This window comes from Salmo salar, chromosome 14, assembly GCF_965601325.2.
Source record: "Salmo salar chromosome 14, fSalSal1, whole genome shotgun sequence".
Taxonomy (NCBI): Eukaryota; Metazoa; Chordata; class Actinopteri; order Salmoniformes; family Salmonidae; genus Salmo; species Salmo salar.
The window spans coordinates 3,624,629-3,649,475 of record NC_138304.1 but is presented as its reverse complement, the minus strand read 5'-3'; the positions used below and the strand labels follow the sequence as shown (position 1 = coordinate 3,649,475).

General features: G+C 41.7%; 1 protein-coding gene across 2 annotated transcripts in view; it reads right to left on the bottom strand.

Annotated features, from left to right (window-relative positions):
* The window catches only part of adcy8 (adenylate cyclase 8 (brain)), a 302,457-nt gene extending 278,189 nt beyond the window's left edge, over positions 1-24,268 (bottom strand). Inside the window, exon 1 of one of the 2 annotated variants that reach the window (XM_014139104.3) lies at positions 22,266-24,268. In XM_014139104.3, coding sequence (XP_013994579.1) covers positions 22,266-23,135 — 870 coding nt within the window. In that variant the 5' untranslated portion in view covers positions 23,136-24,268. The remainder of the gene's footprint in view (positions 1-22,265) is intronic. The other variant, XM_014139106.3, reaches the window with a different exon arrangement.
* Between the last annotated feature and the right edge of the window lie 579 nt (positions 24,269-24,847).

Here is a 24,847-nt window from a genome sequence, read left to right as displayed (position 1 = left end):
AAACACTAGGCTACCTGCCACCCCATATCAAGTGTTACCTCAGTAGTTGGATGAGCGAAAATGTCCCTTCTGCTCCTTGACTGAATTAATTCTAAATGTATAGTCTGTTGTTGCTATCCTTGTGAGGCAATCCAGGTGTGCATTGGTCAGTCTGTTTCTCTGTTTTTGTTTCACAATGTTCATTGTTGAAAATGTTCCTTCACATGAATAACTGCTGACAAAAAATGGTTACCTTTTGCACACACTGCTTCAGAAGTGGATACTCTGTGTCTGACACAATGCTCCAGTAATGGGTAACACCTGATCTTAGTTCACCTTACAATGTGTCATTTGCCTGCAGCTCCACTATCTTACTCTCTATTCCAGCTCAGTCAACACAGAGGGCTGTGATGACTGAGGTCAGCGATGACACCCTACAAATGAAAGGGGTCCTCAATGAAGTTGAAAACTCCTTGTACTCCATGATATCCTTGAATCTTGACTCAAACTCCAACTTCAACTCTTCCAACACACGCACAAATGCATCATATGTGTGTGAATGGTGCCGGAGAGGATGGCTGACATTTTACGTGCTCCTAACCAACTGTGTAACATTGTTTGTAACTTATGTTTTTACTTATTTTGTACATAATGTTGCTGCTACCACCATCTCTTATGCCCGAAAATAACTTCTGGACATCAGAACAGCGATTACTCACCACGAACTGCTAGAAGCTTTTTCCTTTAACGAGTCCGACAATTCCGACATGAAGGATATACTGCTTTCCCAGGAACAGGCCCAAATCCACGTCATTTGCACAAAGAGAAGACAGAGAAAAAGGGGGCGGAGGTCAGGCTGCCTTCTTAGAATTCGTAGGCGAGCGAGTAAACCCCCACTGCCATCTGTTCTATTGGTCATTGTGCAATCATTGGAAAATAAAATCGATGACCTACGAGCAAGATTAAACTACCAACGGGATATTAAAAACTGTAATATCTTATGTTTTACTGAGTCGTGGCTGAACGACGACATGAATAACATACAGCTGGCGGGTTTTACACTGTATAGACAGGATACAACAGCAGCCTCTGGTAAGACAAGAGGTGCCAGTCTATGTATATTTATAAACAACAGCTGGTGCACGATATCTAAGGAAGTCTCAAGGTTTTGCTCGTCTGAGATAGAGTACCTCATGATAAGCTGTAGACCACACTATCTACCTAGAGAGATTTCATCTGTATTTTTGTGCAGTTTTAGTGCTGGCACACAATGAGCTGTATACCGCCATAAGAAAAGAGGAAAACGCTCATCCATAGGCGGCACTCCTAGTTGCCAGGAACTTTCAAGCAGGGAACTTAAAGCCATTTTACCTAATTTCTACCAGCATGTTAAATGTGCAACCACAAGGGGAAGAAACTCTATAGACCACCTTTACTCAACACACAGAAACTCGTACAAAGCTCTCCCTCACCCTCCATTTGGCAAATCTGACCATAATTATATCCTCTTGATTCCTCCTTACAAGAAAAAATTAAAGCAGGAAGCACCAGTGACTCGGTCAATAAAAAAGTGGTCAGATGAAGCAGATGCTAAGCTACAGGACTGTTTTCCTAGCACAGACTGGAAAATGTTCCGGGATTCTTCCGCTGGCAATGAGGAGTACACCACATCAGTCACTGGCTTCATCAATAAGTGCATCGATGATGTCGTCCCCACAGTGATACCCCAACCAGAAGCCCACTTTCAATGAGCGGGACTCTAACCCGGAAGCTTCTAAGAAATCCCGCTATGCCCTCCGATGAATCATCAAGCAGGCAAAGCATCAACACAAGTGTCAATACGAGCACGCCCCATTCTCATCGACAGGGATGTAGTGGAGCAGGTTGAGAGCTTCAAGTTCCTTGGTGTCCACATCACCAACAAACTAACATGGTCCAACCACACGAAGCCAGTCGTGAATAGTGCATGACAAAACCTATTCTCCCTCAGGAGACTGAAAAGATTTGGCATGGGTCCTCAGATCCTCAAAAGGTTCTACAGCTGCACCTTCGAGAACATCCTGACTGGTTGCATCACTGCCTGGTATGGCAACCGCTCGGCGGATCTTTCTGTGTTCTTCTTGAATCAGCCGTATCCTTCTTAGCCACCGGAGCCGCGTTAGCCATGTTAGCTACGTTAGCTAGCTGCATTTCCCCGATGCAACTTCCTGATTTTCCTGGTTCTCCGGTAGTTGTTTGATCATAGCTGCCACGCTGCTCTCCAGCTCTTCCCCCTTATTTCATTGTCAATAGATTTATGCTTCTTTTTTTACAATAAAATCAGTCCATGTCGACCAGACTGCAAAATTAGCTCGTAGCAAGCTGATACGTGTCGGTCGCTGTAGCTAAGCAGTTGCGTTCTATTTTGGTAAACGTTCTATTTTGGCCTTTCTGTTCAACAGCTACACAACACTGGGAACAATAGGGAACAATAGATAAACTCAGCAAAAGAAGAAACATCCCTTTTATCAGGACCCTGTCTTTCAAAGATAATTCATAGCAATCCAAATAATGTCACAGATCTTCATTGTAAAGGCTGTAAACACTGTTTCCCATGCATGTTCCCATGCATGTTCATAAACAATTAATGAACATGCACTTGTGGAACAGCTTACAGACAGAAGGCAATTAAGGTCACAGTTATGACATCTTAGGACACTAAAGAGGCTTTTCTACTGACTCTGAAAACACAAAAGAAAGATTCCCAGGGTCCCTGCTTATCTGCGTGAACGTGCCTCAGGCATGCTGCCAGGAGGCATGAGGACTGCAGATGTGGCCAGGGCAATAAATTGCCAGGGCAATAAATAAATGTCCATACTGTGAGATGTCTAAGACAGTGCTACAGGGAGACAGGATGGACAGCTGATCGTCCTCACAGTGGCAGACCACATGTAACAACACCTGCACAGGATCGGTACATCTAAACATCACATCTGCCGGACAGGTACAGGATTGCAACAACAACTGCCAGAGTTACACCAGGAACGCACAAACCCTCCATCAGTGCTCAGACTGTCTGCAATAGGCTGAGAGAGCTTTTAGGTCTGTTGTAAGGCAGGTCCTCACCAGACATCACCGGCAACAACGTCGCCTTGGGCACAAACCCACCATCACTGGACCAGACAGGACTGGCAAAAAGTGCTCTTCACTGACAAGTCACGGTTTTGTCTCACCAGGGGTGATGGTCAGATTTGTGTTTATTGCCGAAGGAATGAGCGTTACACCGAGGCCTTTACTCTGGAGTGGGACCAATTTGGAGGTGGAGGGTCTGTCATGGTCTGGGGCGGTGTGTCACAGCATCATCAGACTGAGCTTGTTGTAGTTGCAGGCAATCTCAACGCTGTGCGTTACAGGGAAGACATCCTCCTCCCTCACGTGGCACCCTTCCTGCAGGCTCATCCTGACATGACCCTCCAGCATGACAATGCCTTCAGCCATACTGCTCGTTCTTTGCGTGATTTCCTGCAAGTCAGGAATGTCAGTGTTCTGCCACGGCCAGCGAAGAGCCTGGATCTCAATCCCATTGAGCACGTCTGGGACCTGTTGGATCGGCGGGCGAGGGCCATTCTCAACAGAAATGTCCGGGAACTTGCAGGTGCCTTGGTGGAACAGTGGGGTAACATCTCACAGCAAGAACTGTGAGATGTGGTGCAGTCCATGCAGCTGGTGGCCACACCAGATACTGACTGTTACTTTTGATTTTGACCCCCCCCCCCCCTTTGTTCAGGGACACATTATGCATGACTCTCTGCTTAATAAAGGTTCAATAAAAAATACACTCCAGACAGATTTTCCCTGTTAGCTACTGGATTGGCATCAGATTTGAACTGGCAACCCTGCGGATAGTAACCCATCTCCTTAACCTCAAAGCTAACACCACCCTCCAAATTATATAACCCAACTGCAAAGCATAAGGCAGTCAACAGTTTAACATTTCACCTGGCAACACACGTTGGGACAGGTTATGAAAAGCATTCATGCTTGACTGTCCTGATTGGCTGTGACAAGTACTGTGAAGTAGTATTGACAATGGTTGCTTTCAAGTAAAGTGTTTCCAAAATACATGCAATCCTTCAATGCTTTTCCACTTCACCTGGCTAAACACGTTCCAACAGGCTAAAATTATTAGTTATAAGCCTTCTTGCCATATACCACGTCTTGCTACTATCAAACCTAAAGTAATAATATACAGTGGGGGGAAAAGTATTTGATCCCCTGCTGATTTTGTACGTTTGCCCACTGACAAAGAAAGGATCCGCCTATAATTTTAATGGTAGGTTTATTTGAACAGTGAGAGACAGAATAAAAACAAAAATCTCAAAAAAAACGCATGTCAAAAATGTTATAAATTGATTTGCATTTTAATGAGGGAAATAAGTATTTGACCCCCTCTCAATCAGAAAGATTTCTGGCTTCCAGGTGTCTTTTATACAGGTAACGAGCTGAGATTAGTAGCACACTCTTAAAGGGAGTGCTCCTAACCGCAACTTGTTACCTGTATAAAAGACACCTGTCCACAGAAGCAATCAATCAATCAGATTCCAAACTCTCCACCATGGCCAAGACCAAAGAGCTCTCCAAGGATGTCAGGGACAAGATTGTAGACCTACACAAGGCTGGAATGGGCTACAAGACCATCGCCAAGCAGCTTGGTGAGAAGGTGACAACATTTGGTGCGATTATTCACAAATGGAAGAAACACAAAAGAACTGTCAATATCCCTCGGCCTGGGGCTCCATGCAAGATCTCACCTCGTGGAGTTGCAATGATCATGAGAACGGTGAGGAATCAGCCCAGAACTATACGGGAGGATCTTGTCAATGATCTCAAGGCAGCTGGGACCATAGTCACCAAGAAAACAATTGGTAACACACTACGCCGTGAAGGACTGAAATCCTGCATCGCCTGCAAGGTCCCCCTGCTCAAGAATACATATACATTCCCGTCTGAAGTTTGCCAATGAACATCTGAATGACTCAGAGGACAACTGGTGAAAGTGTTGTGGTCAGATGAGACCAAAATGGAGCTCTTTGGCATCAACTCAACTCGCCGTGTTTGGAGGAGGAGGAATGCTGCCTATGACCCCAAGGACACCATCCCCACCGTCAAACATGGAGGTGGAAACATTATGCTTTGGGGGTGTTTTTATGCTAAGGGGACAGGACAACTTCACCGCATCAAAGGGACGATGGACGGGGCCATGTGCCGTCAAATCTTGGGTGAGAACCTCCTTCCCTCAGCCAGGGCATTGAAAATGGGTCATGGATGGGTATTCCAGCATGACAATGACCCAAAACACATGGCCAAGGCAACAAAGGATGTGCTCAAGAAGAAGCACATTTAGGTCCTGGAGTGGCCTAGCCAGTCTCCAGACCTTAATACCATAGAAAATCTGTGGAGGGAGCTGAAGGTTTGAGTGGCCAAACGTCAGCCTCGAAACCTTAATGACTTGGAGAAGATCTGCAAAGAGGAGTGGGACAAAATCCCTCCTGAGATGTGTGCAAACCTGGTGGCCAACTACAAGAAACGTATGACCTCTGTGATTGCCAACAAGGGTTTTGCCACCAAGTACTAAGTCATGTTTTGCAGAGGGGTCAAATACTTATTTCCCTCATTAAAATGCAAATCATTTTATAACATTTTTGACATGCGTTTTTCTGGATTTCTTGTTGTTGTTATTCTGTCTCTCACTGTTCAAATAAACCTACCATTAAAATGATAGACTGATCATTTCTTTGTAAGTGGGCAAACGTACAAAATCAGCAGGGGATCAAATATTTTTCCCCCCATTGTATTTATTTTATATGCTGCTTTTCATTACAAACAGAATTTCAAAGTCACTTTAAAAATCTAACAAAAACAGATGGCAGAACCTTGCGCAGAATTTGGGGAAGATTCTTGGGCGATTGAGGCACTAAGGATAGGCAGTTGCTTAAGTGGGGGAAGCATAGATGGTAGGCCTACAGCCAGGGAGAAATGTCAGTCAGGCCACAGGATCTCTTCATCAGGCACTTTGACATCTACGATGTTCAGCTCATTTCTGTAGGAAGGCTGAGCCAGGCCACTTAAAACAGACTTGACATCACCAGTCCTGCAACTCCATCGGTAACCACCAGATATTTAATGTTAACCCTCAACAAGTTACTACCATTTCTAGAAAAAAATCTATTTAGAAACAGTTAAAAATATATATAAATATATATAAAATATATACAAAATATTTACAAACGTACAGGAGCTCCTGCTTAGGCGACCTCACGGCGCCATGGCAACCATGGAACCCCTCTTTCAAATATTTCAAAAACTTTTAGCGTTGACTCTGCCTGGAGTTCCAGATGGGCCAGTTTGTCCTTTTCCATTTGTTCCATTGCTACAGACAAGCTCAATCAATCCCAGATAAAGTATTTTAAATTATTTCAAATAGTATTTCAGCACAGGTCTGGCTGCAATGACAAGCGCTATGCACAGTTAGCCTAAATACAGAGCGCTTCAAGTGAAGCATTTTCCTGAAAATATGCAATCCCCTCATACGCTCACCCCCTACATCCATCCAGGTAAGCTGCTGCATTTGACCTTGAAAGGGAAATGCAATGAGCAGAAGAAGGGGTAATCATTGGTTAAAACAAATCGCATCCTCAGGAACAGCACTCTGCTGTTCTGGGAATGATGGACACGTGCACTATTGATGGAACAGATATGCAGGGGACAGACAGATAAGATATCGTATTGACTCATTCTAATGCTCACCATCTGCGCCAATCCCCCCTCCTTCCTAAGCCATATCAGTTATTAAGCAAAGGAGGGTGTTCATTTAACAGCAAATAAGTGGACTTAATGAAATGTGACAAAATTTGACCAAAGTCAATACAATAGCAGGTCTGTGAATGAGAAAATAGGCTGTTTTCCCAAATGACACCATAGTCCCTATATAGTGCACTACTTTAGACCAGGGTGCACAGGGCTCTGGTTAAAAGTAGTGCACTATGTACAGTTGAAGTCGGAAGTTTACATACATTTAGGTTGGAATCATTAAAAAAATAATTAATCACTCCACAAATTTCTTGTTAACTTCTCTAGGGTAGGGGGCAGTATTTTAATGTCCGGATGAAAGGCGTGCCCATAGTAAACTGCCTGCTACTCAGGCTCAGAAGGTAGGATATGCATATTATTAGTAGATTCGAATAGAAAACACTCTGAAGTTTCTAAAACAGTTTGAATGATGTCTGTGAGTATAACAGAACTCAAGTGGCAGGCAAAAACCTGAGAAAAATCCAACCAGGAGGGGTAGAAATCTGAGGTTTGTAGTTTTTCAAGTGATTGCCTATACAGTATACAGTGACTTAGGGTTCATTTTGCACTCCCTAAGGCTTTCACTAGATGTCAACAGTCTTTAGAACGTTGTTCCATGCTTCTACTGTGACTGGGGAGAGAATAAGAGGTACTGGATTCAGATGACTGAGAAAATGACATGAGTTCAGTGGCGCGCAGTCACGTGAGAGTTAGCTGTGTTCCTTTTCTTTTTTGAAGACATTGGAATTGTCCGGTTGGAATATTATGGAAGATTTATGATAAAAACATCCGAAAGATTGATGCTATACATCGTTTGACATGTTTCTACGAACGTAAATAGAACTTTTTTTGACTTTTCGTCATGACATTTTGCACGCGCTTCCTGCATTTGGAGTAGTGGACTAAACGCGCGAACAAAAAGGAGGTATTTGGACATAAATGATGGACTTTATCGAACAAAACAAACATTTATTGTGGAACTGGGATTTCTGGGAGTGCATTCTGATGAAGATCATCAAAGATAAGTGAATATTTACAATGTAATTTCTGTCATTTCTGTTGACTCCAAAATGGCAGATGTCTGTAAGGCTTGTTTTGATATCTGAGCGCTGTACTCAGATTATTACAAAATTTGCTTTCGCCGTAAAGCTTTTTTGAAATCTGACACAGCAGTTGCATTAAGGAGAAGTGTATCTATAATTCTTTCAATAACTGTTGAATATTTTATCAACGTTTGTGATGAGTATTTCTGTAAATTGATGTGCTCATTCACCGGAATTTTTGGAGGCAAAATAAAATGGGGGTTTTGGATATAAATATGAACTTTATCGAGCAAAACATACATGTATTGTGTAACATGAAGTCCTATGAGTGCCATCTGATGAAGATCATCAAAGGTTAGTGATTAATTTTAGCTGCATTTCTGTTTTTTTGTGACGTCTCTCCTTGCTTGGAAAATGGCTGTGTGATTTTTCTTGTCTCGGCGCTGTCCTAACATAATCTAATGTTATGCTTTCGCCGTAAAGCCTTTTTGAAATCGGACAATGTGGTTGGATTAACGAGCAGTGTATCTTTAAAATGGGATATAATAGTTGTATGTTTGACAAATTTGAATTATGAGATTTTTGTTGTTTTGAATTTGCCGCCCTGCTATTTCACTGGCTGTTGAATAGTGTGTCCCGCGGGTGGGACGCTAGCGTCCCACATGTCCCAGAGAGTTAACAAACTATAGTTTTCGCAAGTTGATTAGGACATCTACTGTGTGCATGACTCACGTAATTTTTCCAACAATTGTTTACAGACAGATTATTTCACTTAATCACAATTCCAGTGGGTCAGAAGATAATATACACTAAGTTGACTGAGCCTTTGAACAGTTCGGAAAATTCCAGAAAAATGTAATGGCTTTAGAAGCTTCTTACAGGCTAACTGACATAATTTGAGTCAATTGGAGGTGTACCTGTGGATGTATTTCAAGGACTACCTTCAAACGCAATGCCTCTTTGCTTGACATCATTGGAAAATCAAAAGGAATTAGCCAAGAAAAATTGGATACCCTCCAACAGTCTGGTTCATCCAGCAATTTCCAAATGCCTGAAGGTACCACATTCATCTGTACAAACAATTGTACGCAAGTAATAACACCATGGGACCACGCAGCCGTCATACTGCTCAGGAAGGAGACGCGTTCTGTCTCCTAGAGATGAACGTATGTTGGTGCGAAAAGAGCAAATCAATCCCAGAACAACAGCAAAGGACCTTGTGAAGATGCTGGAGGAAACAGGTACAAAAGTATCTATATCCACAGTAAAACGAGTCCTATATCGACATAACCTGAAAGGACGCTCAGCAAGAAAGAAGCCACTGCTCCAAAACCGCCATAAAAAAGCCAGACTACAGTTTGCAACTGCACGGGGACAAAGATTGTGCTTTTCAGAGAAATGTCCTCTGGTCTGATGAAACAAAAGTAGAACTGTTTGGCCATAATGACCATCATTATGTTTGGAGGAAAAGGTAGAGGCTTGCAAGCTGAAGAACACCATCCCAACCGTGAAGCACAGGGGTGGCAGCAACATGTGGGGGAGCTTTGCTGCAGGAGGGACTGGTGCACTTCACAAAATAAATAGCATCATCAATAAATAGGAGGCCCACAAACCTGACTCAGTTACACTAGCTCTGTCAGTAGGAATGGGCCAAAATTCACCGAACTTATTGTGGGAAGCTTGTGGAAGGTTAAAATTTTGACCTAAGTTAAACAATTCAAAGGCAATGCTACCAAATACTAATTGAGTGTATGTAAACTTCTGACCCACTGGGAATGTGATGAAAGAAATAAAAACTGAAATAAATCATTATCTGTACTATTATTCTGACATTTCACATTCTTAAAATAAAGTGGTTATTCTAACTGACCTAAAACAGCGGATTCTTACTAGGATTAAAAGTCAGGAATTGTGAAAAACTGTATTTGGCTAAGTTGTATGCAAACTTAAGACTTCCACTGTAGGTAATAGGGTGCTATTTGGGTGCAATAGGGTGCATCTATTCATTTGGAAACTATTTAGACCCCTTGACCTTTTCCAGATTGTTATGTTTTATTTTAATATTGATTAAATAAATTCAAAAAATCCTCATCAAACAATACCCTATAATAACGAACGGAAAACAGGTTTAGATTTTTTGTTTAAAAAAAAATACAAAAAAATGGAAATACCTAATTTACATAAGTATTCAGACCCTTTGCTATGAGACTCGAAATTGAGCTCAGGTGCATCTTGTTTCCATTGATCATCATTGAGATGTTTCTACAACTTGATTGGAGTCCAACTGCGGTAAATTCCATTGATTGGACATGATTTGGAAAGGCACACACCTGTCTATATTATGTCCCACAGTTGACAGTGCATGTCAGCGCAAAAACAAAGCCATAAGGAATTGTCCATAGAAATCCGAGACAGGATTGTGTCGAGGCACAGATCTGGAAAAGGGTACCAAAAAATCTCTGCAGCATTGAAGGTCCCCAAGAACACAATGGTCTCCATCATTCTTAAATGGAAGAAGTTTGGAACCACCAAGACTCTTCCTAGAGCTGGCCACCCCGCCAAACTGAGAAATCGGGGGAGAAGTGCCTTGGTCAGGGAGGTGACCAAGAACCCTATTGTCACTCTGACAGAGCTCCTCTGTGGAGATGGGAGAACCTTCCAGAAGGACAACCATCTCTGCAGCACTCCACCAATCAGGCCTTTATGTTAGAGTGGCCAGACGGAAGCCACTCCTCAGTAAATGGCAAATGACAGCCCACTTGGAGTTTGCCAAAAGGCACCTAAAGACTCTCAGACCATGAGAAACAAGATTCTCTGGTCTGATGAAACCACGATTGAACTCTTTGGCCTAAATGCCAAGCGCCATGTCTGGAGGAAACCTGGAACCATCCCTACGGTGAAGCATGGTGGTGGCAGCATCATGCTGTGGGAATGTTATTCAGCGGCAGGGACTGGGAGACTAGTCAGGATCGTGGCAAAAATGAACAGAGCAAAGTGCAGAGAGATGAAAACCTGCTCCAGAATGCTCAGGACCTCAGACTGGGGTGAAGGTTCACCTTCCAACAGGACAACGACCCTAAGCACACAGCCAAGACAACGCAGGAGCGGCTTTGGGACAGGTCTCTGAATGTCCTTGAGAGGCCCAGCCAGAGCCGGGGCTTGAACCCAATCGATCATCTCTGGAGAGACCTGAAAATAGCTGTGCAGCAACACTCCCCATCCAACCTGACAGAGCTTGAAATGATCTGCAGAGAAGAATGGGAGAAACTCCCGAAATACAGGTGTGCCAAGCATGAAGCGTTATACCCAAGAAGACTCAAGGCTGTAATCGCTGCCAAAGGTGCTTCAACAAAGTACTGAGTAAAGGGTCTGAATACTTATGTAAATGTGCTAGTTTTAAATTTTTTATACATTTGTATGAAAATGCTGTTTTTGCTTTGTCGTTATGGGGTATTGTGTGTAGATTGATGAGGGAAAAAAAATAATTTAATACATTTTAGAATAAGGCTGTAACGTAACAAAATGTGGGAAAGGTCAAGGGGTCTGAATACTATCCAAATGCAATGTAGCTACGAAACTTTTAATAACTCTACCTACACGTACATATTACCTCAATTACCTCTACACCTGTACCCCCTGTTAATTTCCCCGCTATTGTTATTTACTGCTGCTCTTTAATTATTTGTTATTCTTATCTCTTACTTTTTTTGTATTTTCTTAAAACTGCATTGTTGGTTAAGGGCCTGTAAGTAAGTATTTCACTGTAAGGTCTACACCTGTTGTATTCAGCACATGTGACAAATACAATTTGATTTGATTTTAACTCCCCTATGCACATGTGTTTTGTCACCAAGATTGAGCATTAGCGTAGCTAGCTAGCTACCAAAGAGCCTCAACTCTTCACATGTTGACTAGCATTACTCAAAAAATCTTTGGCTTAACTTTTTCTCTCTAGTCGGTCAAGTTTGCTGTCTAAGAAGCTATTTATGTTCAATAGTTACTAGTAGCTATGTTAGGACCAAAACACTGTCTCAGCTGGCTAGTTAGTTAACTTAGCAGTTAACTTTTTAAGGGTAGTCATTATAAGAGTAACTGGTTAACACTGTGTAAGCCCGCTGTGCTAAAGCCTAGGCATTGGTCTGGTGACTTGGATGGGTCTCTTCAAGGAGGAGGTCAAAGGGGGGTGAAGTGTTACATAGGTGGTTTGGTGACCACGCTCACGTGATAATTGAGTTGTCTGAGACCGGAAAAGTTGCATTGTCTGGCGCACTTGAGACCTGGGTTAGAACCCAATCAGTCAAACTAACATTAAATGGGGTGCACACATCATTCTGCCTGATTTCGAACACAGTCAGCTATATTTGGTGCCGTGATCTCTGAGTATGAGGTCAAACGGGGGTGAAATGTGACCGAGGTGGTTCAATGAACCACGCTCTTTTGATGAGTAACCTTTAAGACTTCCGTTAGCTTCCTGAGCTCCTCCCCATGATGTTTAGCTAAGTGGAATACCACAGTCTTGTGACATGCAGGAGACCTGGTTTGAACACAGTCAGTCACAAGAGCAAGATGAAATAGGCAGTGGAAAGGCTATCATTAGAATGGCTATTTAACAACTAATGGAGGCCAAATTATGTTTTTTGTGACACTTCCTTCTAGCATTTCAAGCGCGGCCTATGATCACCATAGAGGGAAACGGAAGGCATGGCCATGTTCCAGAGAGTCTTAGATTTCAGGAATGGGGTCATTATAGCATATAGGCAAAACGGTTCAAACGCTACAGCCAAATTCATACGAAGACAATACATTCAACATGCCACAAAAACTGGCTTCAGAAACGTCTAGAAGCTTCGGTTAACCACAAAGAGCGTTTGTTCTCGTCTACCTTTGCTGGCTGGCAAAGTACCAGGATGTGGTCTCTGGTACTGAATCTGAATTATGAGCATTTGAATATTTTAAAATTTAAACTTTGAAATGATTGTTTGTAAACTTGATACACAGACAATGAATGCAAAATCCACCATATCAAAAGGGAATACAGTGCCTTCACACCCCTTGACTTTTTCCTAATTTTGTTATGTTAAAGCCTGAATTTCAAAAGTATTAAATTGAGATGTTTGTCACTGGCCTACACACAATACCCCATAATGGCAAACTGGAATTATGCTTTGAATTTTTTACAAATTATACTGAACAAAAATATAAACGCAACATGCAACAATTACAAAGACTTTACTGAGTTACAGTTCATATAAGGAACTCAGTCAATTTAAATAAATAAATTAATCTGTAATCGATGGATTTCACAAGACTGGGAATACTGATATGCATCTGTTGGTCACAGATACCTTAAAAAAATAGGTAGGGGCGTGGATCAGAAAACCAGTCCGTATCTGGTGTGACCACCATTTGCCTCATGCAGCGCGACACATCTCCTCGGCATAGAGTTGATCAGGCTGTTGATTGTGGCCTGTGTAATGTTGTAACACTCCTCCTCAATGGCTATGTGGAGTTGCTGGATATTGGCGGGAACTGGAACACGCTGTTGTACATGGGTGACATGTCTGGTGAGTATGCAGGCCATGGAATATATTTTCATGTTCCAGGAATTGTGTACAGATCCTTGCAACATGTGGCCGTGCATTATCATGCTGAAACATGAGGTGATGGCGGCAGATGCATTGCACAACAATGGGACGAAGGATCTCGTCACGGTATCTCTGTGCATTACAATGGCTATCAATAAAATGCAATTGTGTTTGTTGTCCGTAGCTTATGCCTGCCCATATCATAACCCCACCGCCACTATTTGGCACTCTGATGACAATGTTGACATCAGAAAACCACTCGCCCACACGATGCCATACACGTGGTCTGCGGAGGCCGGTTAGACGTACTGCCAAATTCTCTTAAACAACATTGGAGGCGGATTATGGTAGAGAAATGAGAATTCAATTATCTGGCAACAGCTCTGGTGGACATTCTTTCAGTTTGCATGCCAATTGCACGCTCCCTCAAAACTTGAGACATCTGTGGCATTGCAAATTTTAGAGTGGCCTTTTATTGTACCTGTGTAATGATAATGCTATTTAATCAGCTTCTTGATATGCCACACCTGTCAGGTGGATGGATTATCTTGGCAAAGGAGAAATGCTCACTAACAGGGATGTAAACAAATTTGTGCACAAAATGAGAGAAATACGCTTTTTGTGTATATGGAACATTTCTGGGATCTTTTATTTCAGCTAATGAAACATGGGACCCAAGATTTACATGTTGCAATTATATTTTTGTTGAGTGTAATTAAAAATGAAAAGCTGAAATGTCTTGAGTCAATAAGTATTCAACCCCTTTGTTATGGCAAGCTTAAAGTGGAACTGAAAGCATTTCAGCACCATGAAATCTTATTCAAATCTGTTCTTATACACCCCAAGGAAAAATATGACACTTTTTTAAAAACATTTTCTGACTAGCCAGCACTTAGATATGGTCATTTTCACGTTTTCATAAATTCATAGAATGTTTGGGAATGGTAGTAAGGCATTTGTGAACATTCTATAGCAATATAGAGATGGGGAAAGCGGCCGTGCGTTTGGACACTTAATAGTCACTTTAGTAGATAAAACATGTGGTTAATACCATTCCATTGACAACATTCCAGCCATCACTATGAGCCGTCCTCCCCCTAATCATCCCTAGCTTCAAATTGGCTCATTCATCCCCCTTCCTCTCCCCTGTAACTATTCCCCAGGTTGTTGCTGTAAATGAGAATGTGTTCAGTCAACTTACCTAAAATAAGGGTAAAATAAATGTAAAAGTACACTCAGTGTATATGAGGCTAATCATTATACTACATTTTGTACATGCCTTGTGCTGACATGAAATTGCTTAGTGCAAATCCAACCCTTGTTATCTAGGTAGTGAAATGTCTGGAAGCAGGGGACGATGGGATCCTTAGCTTCAACATACACACGCATCTTCTACCACCAATATCAATGCCAGATAGACCTTCTGGGAGAAAAGTGAGTGGCACTTGGAAATGCTACTATTTGTTTCTAATTGAATTGTATATATTCTTACAGTTGAAGGGGGCACTTTTGTCATAACGACAAGGTGAAGGTTCTCTCTACTCAAATGGCACAACAGAATCATTCAGATTGACCAAAGCACAGCATATGACAACCATCTTGTATAACTGAGGGATGTTTTCCTTTTATATCTGAAAAAGGACAAAGTAGTAGAAGTAGAAACTTCTGCATCGCTCGTCTTCACAGTGGCAATCCAGCCAACATGGGTGTCTTGGTAGAGGTCAACTGGTGAACCTACAGTGTATAAACAAATGAGAAGCAGACCTGATGTTAGAATATCACTTCTTCAGGTCACCTATACCATCAGGGCTCTTGATTGTTTGGTTTTGTTTAATTCACTAAGGTGTTTGTGTCATATAAAGATTAAATCTATTGTTGGGCTGGAACATTGAGGCCTATCCCATTGAGGCCTTTGTCCTATTCTGTAATGTCCATACATTCTCCCACCTCTTATGAATAAAGTTCTCAACAAATTATTATTGGGTCAGTGCCAATGGAATTTTTTCGGACAATAATGTCCTCCTATGGATGTCATATTGTACAATTTGTCTCAAGCCTTTGTCAAATGAATGTCAGATTTTACTTTTCGAAGCAGGTTAGGAGAACTTGCGAGAAGGTTAGAAGAATTAACGTAACAGGTTAGGAGATTTACTTTAAGAAAAGGGTTAGGGTTAGCTCAAATGCAAAATAATTACTTTTTACAAAAGCTGGATCCCTTCTAGCAATGACCCCTTTTCATAGGCCTAGATTTTTATTGATCTGTCGTCAGTCAGCAGAATAGGCCTATTCTACCGGCCTATACTACCGTCGTATTAAAAAAGATTCTGATAATGTCTCCAGTCATATAAAGTGTAGCCACATTTTTCCAATGCAAAGGAAATAAATGTCTTTGATATAGCCTATAGGACTATGCCACTACACACTCATTAATAGCATAAATGATGATCCAATCTACTCATCACATTAGGAATAGTAGGTTTACATTAGTCTGCAAATTTGATGATCGATGTATACAATCCTTTATTATAAAGGTACACTTTTATTGTGAGAAAATTGCTTCCCCAAAACTTTACACACGCGCCACCTATGTAAGAGACATGCTAATAGCTAGACTACAAGCTATCTATTTAGCTAACTTAGTCTTGTTGTTAACACCTGGTTAGCATAATAGTTAAACTCGAAATTGATCAGACTTACCAGTGATGAAACGATCGGAGTAGAACCTGTACTGACAGCTTTCTGGGTGCTGGTCTTGACGGGCAAAAGGTTCTTTGCTTATCTGACAGTTCTTGAGTCTTATCTCCTTGGTGTTTCATGATTGCAGGTAATCCTGTTGTCTTTCCTGCCTCGTTAGAGCAGCCAAATACTGCACAGAAATTGACCGTGGTGATGAATTAACTCATTTTAGGCATTGTTATCACGCAGCTTGGGGTAGCCACTCTGTTGTTGTCGAAAGAATTGATGCGGTGGTCTTTCAACATGGCTGTCAGGAGGTGTCGTACGTCAACTTCAACCCTTCTATTGTTGTTTACATATCCACAGCAGTTAGCAATCAATGCACTGTAAGCCTACTTCTATTGTGTATCCATATATGAGGAAAGTATGTATTCTGTTTTTTACCAGTCATTGTGCAATGAGAACGCAATAGTGCAGAGATATTGTATAGAGTGAAACTAATGTACCGGTACACTATATTTAGGTAGTAACCTTACATCCCGGTTGCCATGTCTAGCTGCACTACCTGATAACTTTGAACTATAGACCTCCCATTTTAGTTTGAGCTCAGAGCTACACAAGTGGACCAACCCTTTCCCTGACAGCATTGTCAAATCATCACAGAGATTCAGATGATTCATATGACTAAAGGGGCGAGTTAACCCAATGCAAACTTCATTAACTTCTTATGGATGTTGGCAGTATTGAGTAGCTTGGATGACTAACGTGCCCAGAGTAAACTGCCTGCTACTCACGCCCAGAAACTAAGATATGCATATTATTAGTAGATTTGGATAGACAACACTCTGAAGTTTCTAAAACTGTTTGAATGATGTCTGTGAGTATAACAGAACTCATATGGCAGGTTTGTAGTTTTTCAATTGATTGCCTATCCAAACTACAGTGTCTGTGGGGTCATTTTGCACTTCCCAAGGCTTCCATTTGATGTCAGCAGTCTTTAGAACCTTGTTTGAGGCTTCTACTGTGAAGTGGGGATGAATAAGAGCTACTGGAGTCAGAACACTGCCAGCAGGGCATGAGGCTCAGGCATGCGCGCTCAAGTGAGAGGTAGCTCAGTTCCATTGCATTTCTGAAGACAAAGGATTTCTCCGGTTGAAACTTTATTGCGGATTTACAATAAAAACATCCTAAAGATTGATTCTATACATCGTTTGACATGTTTCTACGAACTGTAATGGACATTTTTGAGTTTTCGTCTGACCTGCACGTCATGAATTTGGATTTGTGAACTGAAGGCGCGAACAAAAAGGAGGTATTTGGACATAAAGGATGGACTTTATTGAACAAAACAAACATTTATTGTGGACCTGGGATTCCTGGGAGTGCATTCTGATGAAGATCATCAAAGGTAAGGGAATATTTATAATGCTATTTCTGACTATTGTTGACTCCAACATGGCGGATATATTGTATGGTATGTTTTTGTGTCTGAGCGCCGGACTCAGATTACTGAGTATTTCTGTAAATTGATGTGGCTCTCTGCAAAATCACCGGATGTTTTGGAGGCAAAAGATTACTGAACATTACATGCCAATGTAAACTGAGATTTTTGGATATAAATATGAACTTTATCGAACAAAACATACATGTATTGTGTAACATGAAGTCATGATTGTCATCTGATGAAGATCATCAAAGGTTAGTGATTAATTTTCTCTCTATTTCTGCTTCTTGTGACTCCTCTCTTTGGCTGGAAAATGGCTGTATTTTTTGTGTGTAGGCGCTGACCTAACATAATCATATGGTTTGCTTTCGCCGTAAAGCCTTTTTGAAATCAGACACTGTGGCTGGATTAACAAGAAGTAAAGCTTTAAAATGGTCTATAATACTTGTATGTTTGAGGAATTTTAATTATGAGATTGTTGTTTTGAATTTGTCGCCCTGCACTTCCACTGGCTGTCGTCATCTCGATCCCGCTAATGGGATTCAAGCCATAAGGAGAAAGCAGCCCTTTCCTGCAGTCAAATGACCAAATCTCCCTCTGGTGACCTCATTGGTGGAATGTTAATATGTTTCATAATCAATCAACTATTTTTATTTATACATAAAATCTGGTGTTTCTATGTGAAACAGTTTTGTTATACTTCAGTCTTCTGTGATGTACATAAAGTGTAATATTGGGATGCAAACTCAAAATGTAATATATTTCAACTCTTTATCTGACATGGCACAATGTCTTTTTCTTTAAGCCCAGAAACTTTTGTTTCAAAGTAGATTTAAGTCTATCAAGAAACCCTCTGTGTGACTGATTTAGCCCACTGCAGTAAGTACAAATCATTATGCATTACAAATATTCAGACACACAGCTATTTCGGATAAAAATGCCTTTTCGCAAGTGTAGCCTAGTCTATTTGGCATTAAGTTTGATGATAACTCAAGTAAAGATGCAACAAAAAACTCTGTTAAAATCCTTTGAATGAGTGACTCGTGTATTGCAATGTTTTCATGATGGGATTTAATTTAAACCGCCATTGACATGAGTATAGTGTATCTCCAAAATTTGCGTAACTATGACCTTTAGTGATCTCCAAAACAGCCTGATACTGAAGCACCAGTCCCAGGAAAAAGCATTGCACATTTATTAGGTCATAAACACCAGTAGAGGACGCTAAACCGTTGGAGAGGATGTCATTTATTAAAAGCAACTCTTTCAGCACCTCTGGACTGGAGTGGACAGCGACCAGAGCTGAAGCTATATGAATGGACAGATTTAGATATGGAAAGCCATTTTAACATATATTCATTGATTTCTTTTATATCAATAATTGAATTTGTTCATATAAAAAAAGTATTTATCGTTATAAAAACAAGACCATTTATATAAAAAAATCAACTATATATATTTTTTTCAATAACACATCCTATGGGGATTACATGTGCATGCTCCTACATAGACTGTCTACTCCCACTAACAGATAGACAGGAAGACACAGGTGAGCAACATGGCCGCAATTTGACAATTCTCCACCCTCCTCCATCTTAGTTTGGCAAAATCTTTGCTATACATGGCTCTTCTCTCGCTGTCGAGGATCCCGCCAATCTGTGATCCGCGGCCCGCCACTTCTTTATAAATCAAGCAATACTTAATTGACATTCAAGACACTTGAAGATTATTGGGTTTCAGTCTAAAATAATGCTAAATATATGCTAATATATCCGGAATACGACAATTATTGATATAAAGAAAATATATATTGATACAAAAATTCAATTAACATATGTTAAAACGGCTTTCCTTAGATTTTAAAAGAATCAGATATTTAGAAGTTGGTGCTTGAAATAGACCAGAGCTGTGTTCGAGTACCCATAATAACATAATGTATACTACATAATTCATGAGTATATACTACACACTAATCTCAGCAAAAAAAAGAAACATCCCTTTTTCAGGACCCTGTCTTTCAAAGATAATTCGTAAAAATCAAAATAACTTCACAGATCTTCATTGTAAAGGGTTTAAACCCTGTTTCCATGCTTGTTCAATGAACTATAAACAATGAATGAACATGCACCGGTGGAACGGTCATTAAGACACTAACAGCTTACCGACGGTAGGCAATTAAGGTCACAGTTATCAAAACGTAGGACACTAAAGAGGCCTTTCTACTGACTCTGAAAAACACCAAAAGAAAGATGCCCAGGATCCCTGCTCATCTGCGTGAACGTGCCTTAGGCATGCTGCAAGGAGGCATGAGGACTGCAGATGTATCCAGGGAAATAAATTGCAATGTCCGTACTGTGAGACGCCTAAGACAGCGCTACAGGGCGGACAGCTGATCATCCTCGCAGTGGCAGACCACGTGTAACAACACCTGCACAGGATCGTAACATCTGAACATCACACCTGCGAGACAGGTACAGGATGGCAACAACATCTGCCCGAGTTACAGTAGGAACGCACAATCCCTCCATCAGTGCTCAGACTGTCCACAATAGGCTGGAATGAGGGCTTGTAGGTTTGTTGTAAGGCAGGTCCTCACCAGACATCACCGGCAACAACGTCGCCTATGGGCACAAACCCACCGTCGCTGTACTAGACAGGACTGGCAAAAAGTTATCTTCACTGACACGTCTCGGTTTTGTCTCACCAGGGGTGATGGTCGGATCCGCGTTTATCGTCGGAAGGAATGAGCGTTACACCGAGGCCTGTACTCTGCAGCGGGATTGATTTGGAGGTGGAGGGTCCGTCATCGGACTGAGCTTGTTGTCATTGCAGGCAATCTCAATGCTGTGTGTTACAGGGAAGACATCCTCCTCCCTCGTGTGGTACCCTTCCTGCAGACTCATCCTGACATGACATTATACATTTTTTTACCCTCCAGCATGACAATGTCACCAGCTATACTGCTCGTTATGTGTGTGATTTCCTGCAAGACAGGTCTGTCAGTGTTCTGTCATGGCCAGCGAAGCGCCCGGATCTCAATCCCATTGAGCACTTCTAGGACCTGTTGGATCGGAGGGCGAGGGCTAAGGCCATTCCCCCAAAAAAATGTCCGGGAACTTGCAGGTGCCTTGGTGGAAGAGTGAGGTAACATCTCACAGCAAGAACTGGCAAATCTGGTGCAGTCCATGAGGAGGAGATGCACTGCAGAACTTAATGTAGCTGTTGGCCACATCAGATACTGACTGTTACTTTTGATTTTGACCCCCCCTTTGTTGAGGGACACATTATTCAATTTCTGTTCGTCACATGTCTGTGGAACTTGTTCAGTTTATGTCTCAGTTGTTGAGTCTTATGTTCATACAAATATTTACACATGTTAAGTTTGCTGAAAATAAACGCAGTTGACAGTGAGAGGACATTTCTTTTTTTGCTGAGTTTATATACTATTAGTTCATTTGAGTATGCTGTAAATGAACGGTATCGTTTCAGTTGAGTGTACTAGAGCTTCTTCTGTCTACAGGAAGTTGATGCTGTTTTACGATTTCGGGTGTGTTTGTAAATTCAATCTGGAGTGCCAGAGTGTGCTCTGGCCGTTCGTAAATCCAGAACATTGTCAGATTGTCCATTTGTAAATTCAGAGCATTTCGCTCTTGGAGCATTCAGAGCACACACTAGACGCTATGGCCGAGGAGAAGGGTTGATCCGAGCATTCTGACCTCACAACGACAGTCAAGCACCCAAGCTAACTGGCTAACGTTGGCTAGCTACTTCCTTAGCAAAGCTGGGAAGACTGTTTTCATGTTATTCAGAGCATTGGTGATTGTAACTGTGCTGCTGGCAAAAATTTAATTATGCTTTTTTGCCAACGTTTACTGACACAGGTCATATTCAACGGGTGTTGAGCGTTCGTAAATTCATCAGTTATTCTGTGCGAGAGTGCTCTGAAATCAAAGTAGATAGCCAGAATTAACAATGTCCATTGAAACGCACAACGACTATACCACTTAGCTAAGAATGATGTGAATAATCAAGTCAATAAACGTTGGGTAGTTAGATAGCAGATAGTTAATATACTGCCCGGCAAGTTCGATGTATTAGTAGCCAACTAACAATAGGTAACTAGCTAACATATCGGTACATACTTCTGTAATGCTATGCGGTTCGTAAGGATAGCGTAGCTAACAAATTGTCAGCCAACATAACGTGTAACGTTACTTAATTAAAAAGTCAATACTTTATTACATTGCTCAACATTGTCTTAACATTTGTCGTAATCAGTTAAAGCAATGAATATGTATTCGCTCACGTCTGACCTCGGCTGCATATTTTCTGCCATTTTATTCAAATCTGAAAATGTTGTGAAGCCACGCCCATTTTCTGAAGAATTGCATTATGGGCCCTAAAAGCACGGAAATAGTATGGTTAGTGCGGTTAGTATGAGTATTCGAACACAGCTCAGGTTTTTGTAATACCACTTATTGTCGAAATAATATTAAACTAGGTCTACTCTAGAATACTCATAATACTCAGTCGACTATGATATGTGAAAGAACTGTTAAAATAGGATGATAACGCCTAATCTACATGTGCGGTGATCACATTGTGATTGACTTATAATAAAACATACATTTTCATTTTATAAAAAAAATATATATAAAAAAAATGTAGTGAGGGTAGCAGGGGGTGTAGCCTTATTACTATTTCACATACCTGATTTGTGGAGAGCTGTGCATTTGGGGAGATGAATAGCTGTACAACAATGTGGAGTGTTGAGGTGGCCAAACCAGCAAGAATAGCCCAAGTGAGAGGCAAGGGAAGCATACTGTAAGTGGCAAAGAGGGTGAAAAGCACGTATCCGACTCCGTCGCCCAAAAGTCCGTAGCCCAATCCAGCCGCCAAAATCTGCGTGGCCATGACCACCCACGTCACCACGCCACTGTATTGCAGATAGCTGTGAGAGGTCGTGTCTTTTCGGACTACCACTAAGGCACAAATGACCACTTCGATGCCAGTGAAAAAGCCCAAGAGCATTCCTTTGATGGGATCCATTGGCGAAGATGCAAGAGTTAAATGTAAAACCAACAGGGTTAGTTTGGTCACCACATCCAAAATGTTCATCACCACCACTGATTTGCGCCTCTGGCCCAAAAAGTAGCGTTGGTACAGACGCTCGAGGTCCCGAGATTTGAAAGAATTGCGTAGAGTGGGGAATATTACGCCTCTGTATGTGTAGCCCCAGTTCAAGAAAAAGTCTGAGTTGCTCGGAGCGCAATCGATTTGGAGAAATCCTAGGTCACTGCTCGCACGCTCGGGGAAGACTTTGGTTCCCCCATTGTTGTGTCTGTCGCCTACTGAGGTCCTACCCGCAGACTGTTTCCGTAGGCTTTGGTCGTAGTGCTCATCTGGTGTGATGCCTTTCGCTTCGCTCTGCTCATGGATGAACCTCTGCTCAGTGATGTGTCGAACCGCGTTCTGCCACAACAACCTTTTGGGTCGTGTGCTGCTGTTGCTGGTTGGCGTCCTGTTGATGGTGTAGAGTTCTTCGCTTGCACTGGAACATCGAACTTCAGACAATTCCATTGTTTTCAACGTGGTTGGTGATTTACCCCCTGCTTTTTAGATGTTAGCCAAGCTCAGCGAATCTGGGGACATGTCTTGTGCACATAGAATCGAGCTGGCATGGTTTCCTTGGGGTGTGTCGAGCTGAATTGAAAAAGTGCACTTGTTGGTCATTGTCATACACCCAGCTGTCACGTAAAAATTCAAGAAGTGGTCTCTTGAATAAAGATACTTTTCATCACTGTCAATGCAGCTCAATCGCACATGCATAATTAATTAGGCAAGGTGTTAGAAACTACAGTGCCTGCCACCATGTGCCAACGGTCCGCACCATTATTACAGGGCACCGTTGTCAGTGCATTCTGAAAATGAACATCTGCAAAATTAACAGTATTCACATCCAAAAAAAAGCTAATTTAACACACCTGTGCACTCATGTTTGCATATGAGAGGACACAAGAATATAGATAATGCTGTAATATTGTTGACATGCATTCAAGTGTGCTTGCCTCATGCGTCTCTAACGCAGCATGTCCTCCTGGTTTTTCCATTCGTTTAACAATGAGTGTTCCATGGAATGAAACCGAATATTTTGTTTTTCCTTACATTAAGGTCATGGTCCCGCGTGCCCAGTCAACTGAAGAGTGGAATGAATATAGTCCAGGATTTTCCGTAATCTTCAACATAACCGGACCCCTCGCCTGAATGATTTGGGCATCACATTGAGTAGCTCTGATGAGAATAGATCAACGTCGAGAGCTCGAGACCCTGCGCGCAACGCGCCCCTCCCCCATCATCATGTCGGGGTTGTTGGATGAATGCAACACCTGGTGAAAGAAGCTTCGGATGGCGAGAGAGGCAGAAGAAGACGCAACTCCCTCGCGCAGCGCATAGACTGCCTACAGCAACAGCTGCAGTCTGCGTCTTTTCATTTGAATATAATTCCTCCGTTCAATTTAGATGAAAAACACCAACGAAATGGGGTTTTACCCAGCAGAAATCTGACGGTTTCCAAAATAGGATCGGTAGGCTTTGGGAAAAGAAGACTGTTGCCCCGTCTTTCCTCGTGTGGTTGATTTGGTACTAAGGCTGAGTGTGCAGTGTATGAAATACATTTGCAGAAAAGCTGCTGGTCAGTGGAGGTAGGGCGAAGCAAGTCATATGTGTCTAGCTGACGTCAGACCATCCTCTCCCTCTCTCTATTGCGTTCCTTTTGTCTCATCTGACTGCTGCAGCAACAGACATAAGGCACTGACTGCAAAGCAAGTGGAGCGAAGCGGAAAGGATTAGGGCAAGAATTGAGGAGCAGACTGGAAGGGAAAAAACAACGTGTAAAAATAAGAATCAATTCTACTCTTCCCATTTGTCATGGGATTAGGCAAGCCTAGGTGTGATGAGTCCCCTACAAAAATGAGAAGAGGATTTATTGATAACATGTATTCTAATTTATAATATTATATTCTAATATTTTATATTATATTCAATACGTATGAGGACAGATGTGATTAAATAGATGCGAAATTAGACATTTTATATCACTCACAAACCTAATCCTGGCTGTGATGATGATATCAATAGAGGGAAAAAACAATAGCAGTTGGCCTAACGCAAATACACGCCTACAATTTGCCCTAGAAGTCGACAAGTCACAACTAACTCATGATAGGGCAGGCTATGTGTAAGAAATCATTTATTATCAGGGTGTCAATATCAGGATATGGGGATGAAAGCGT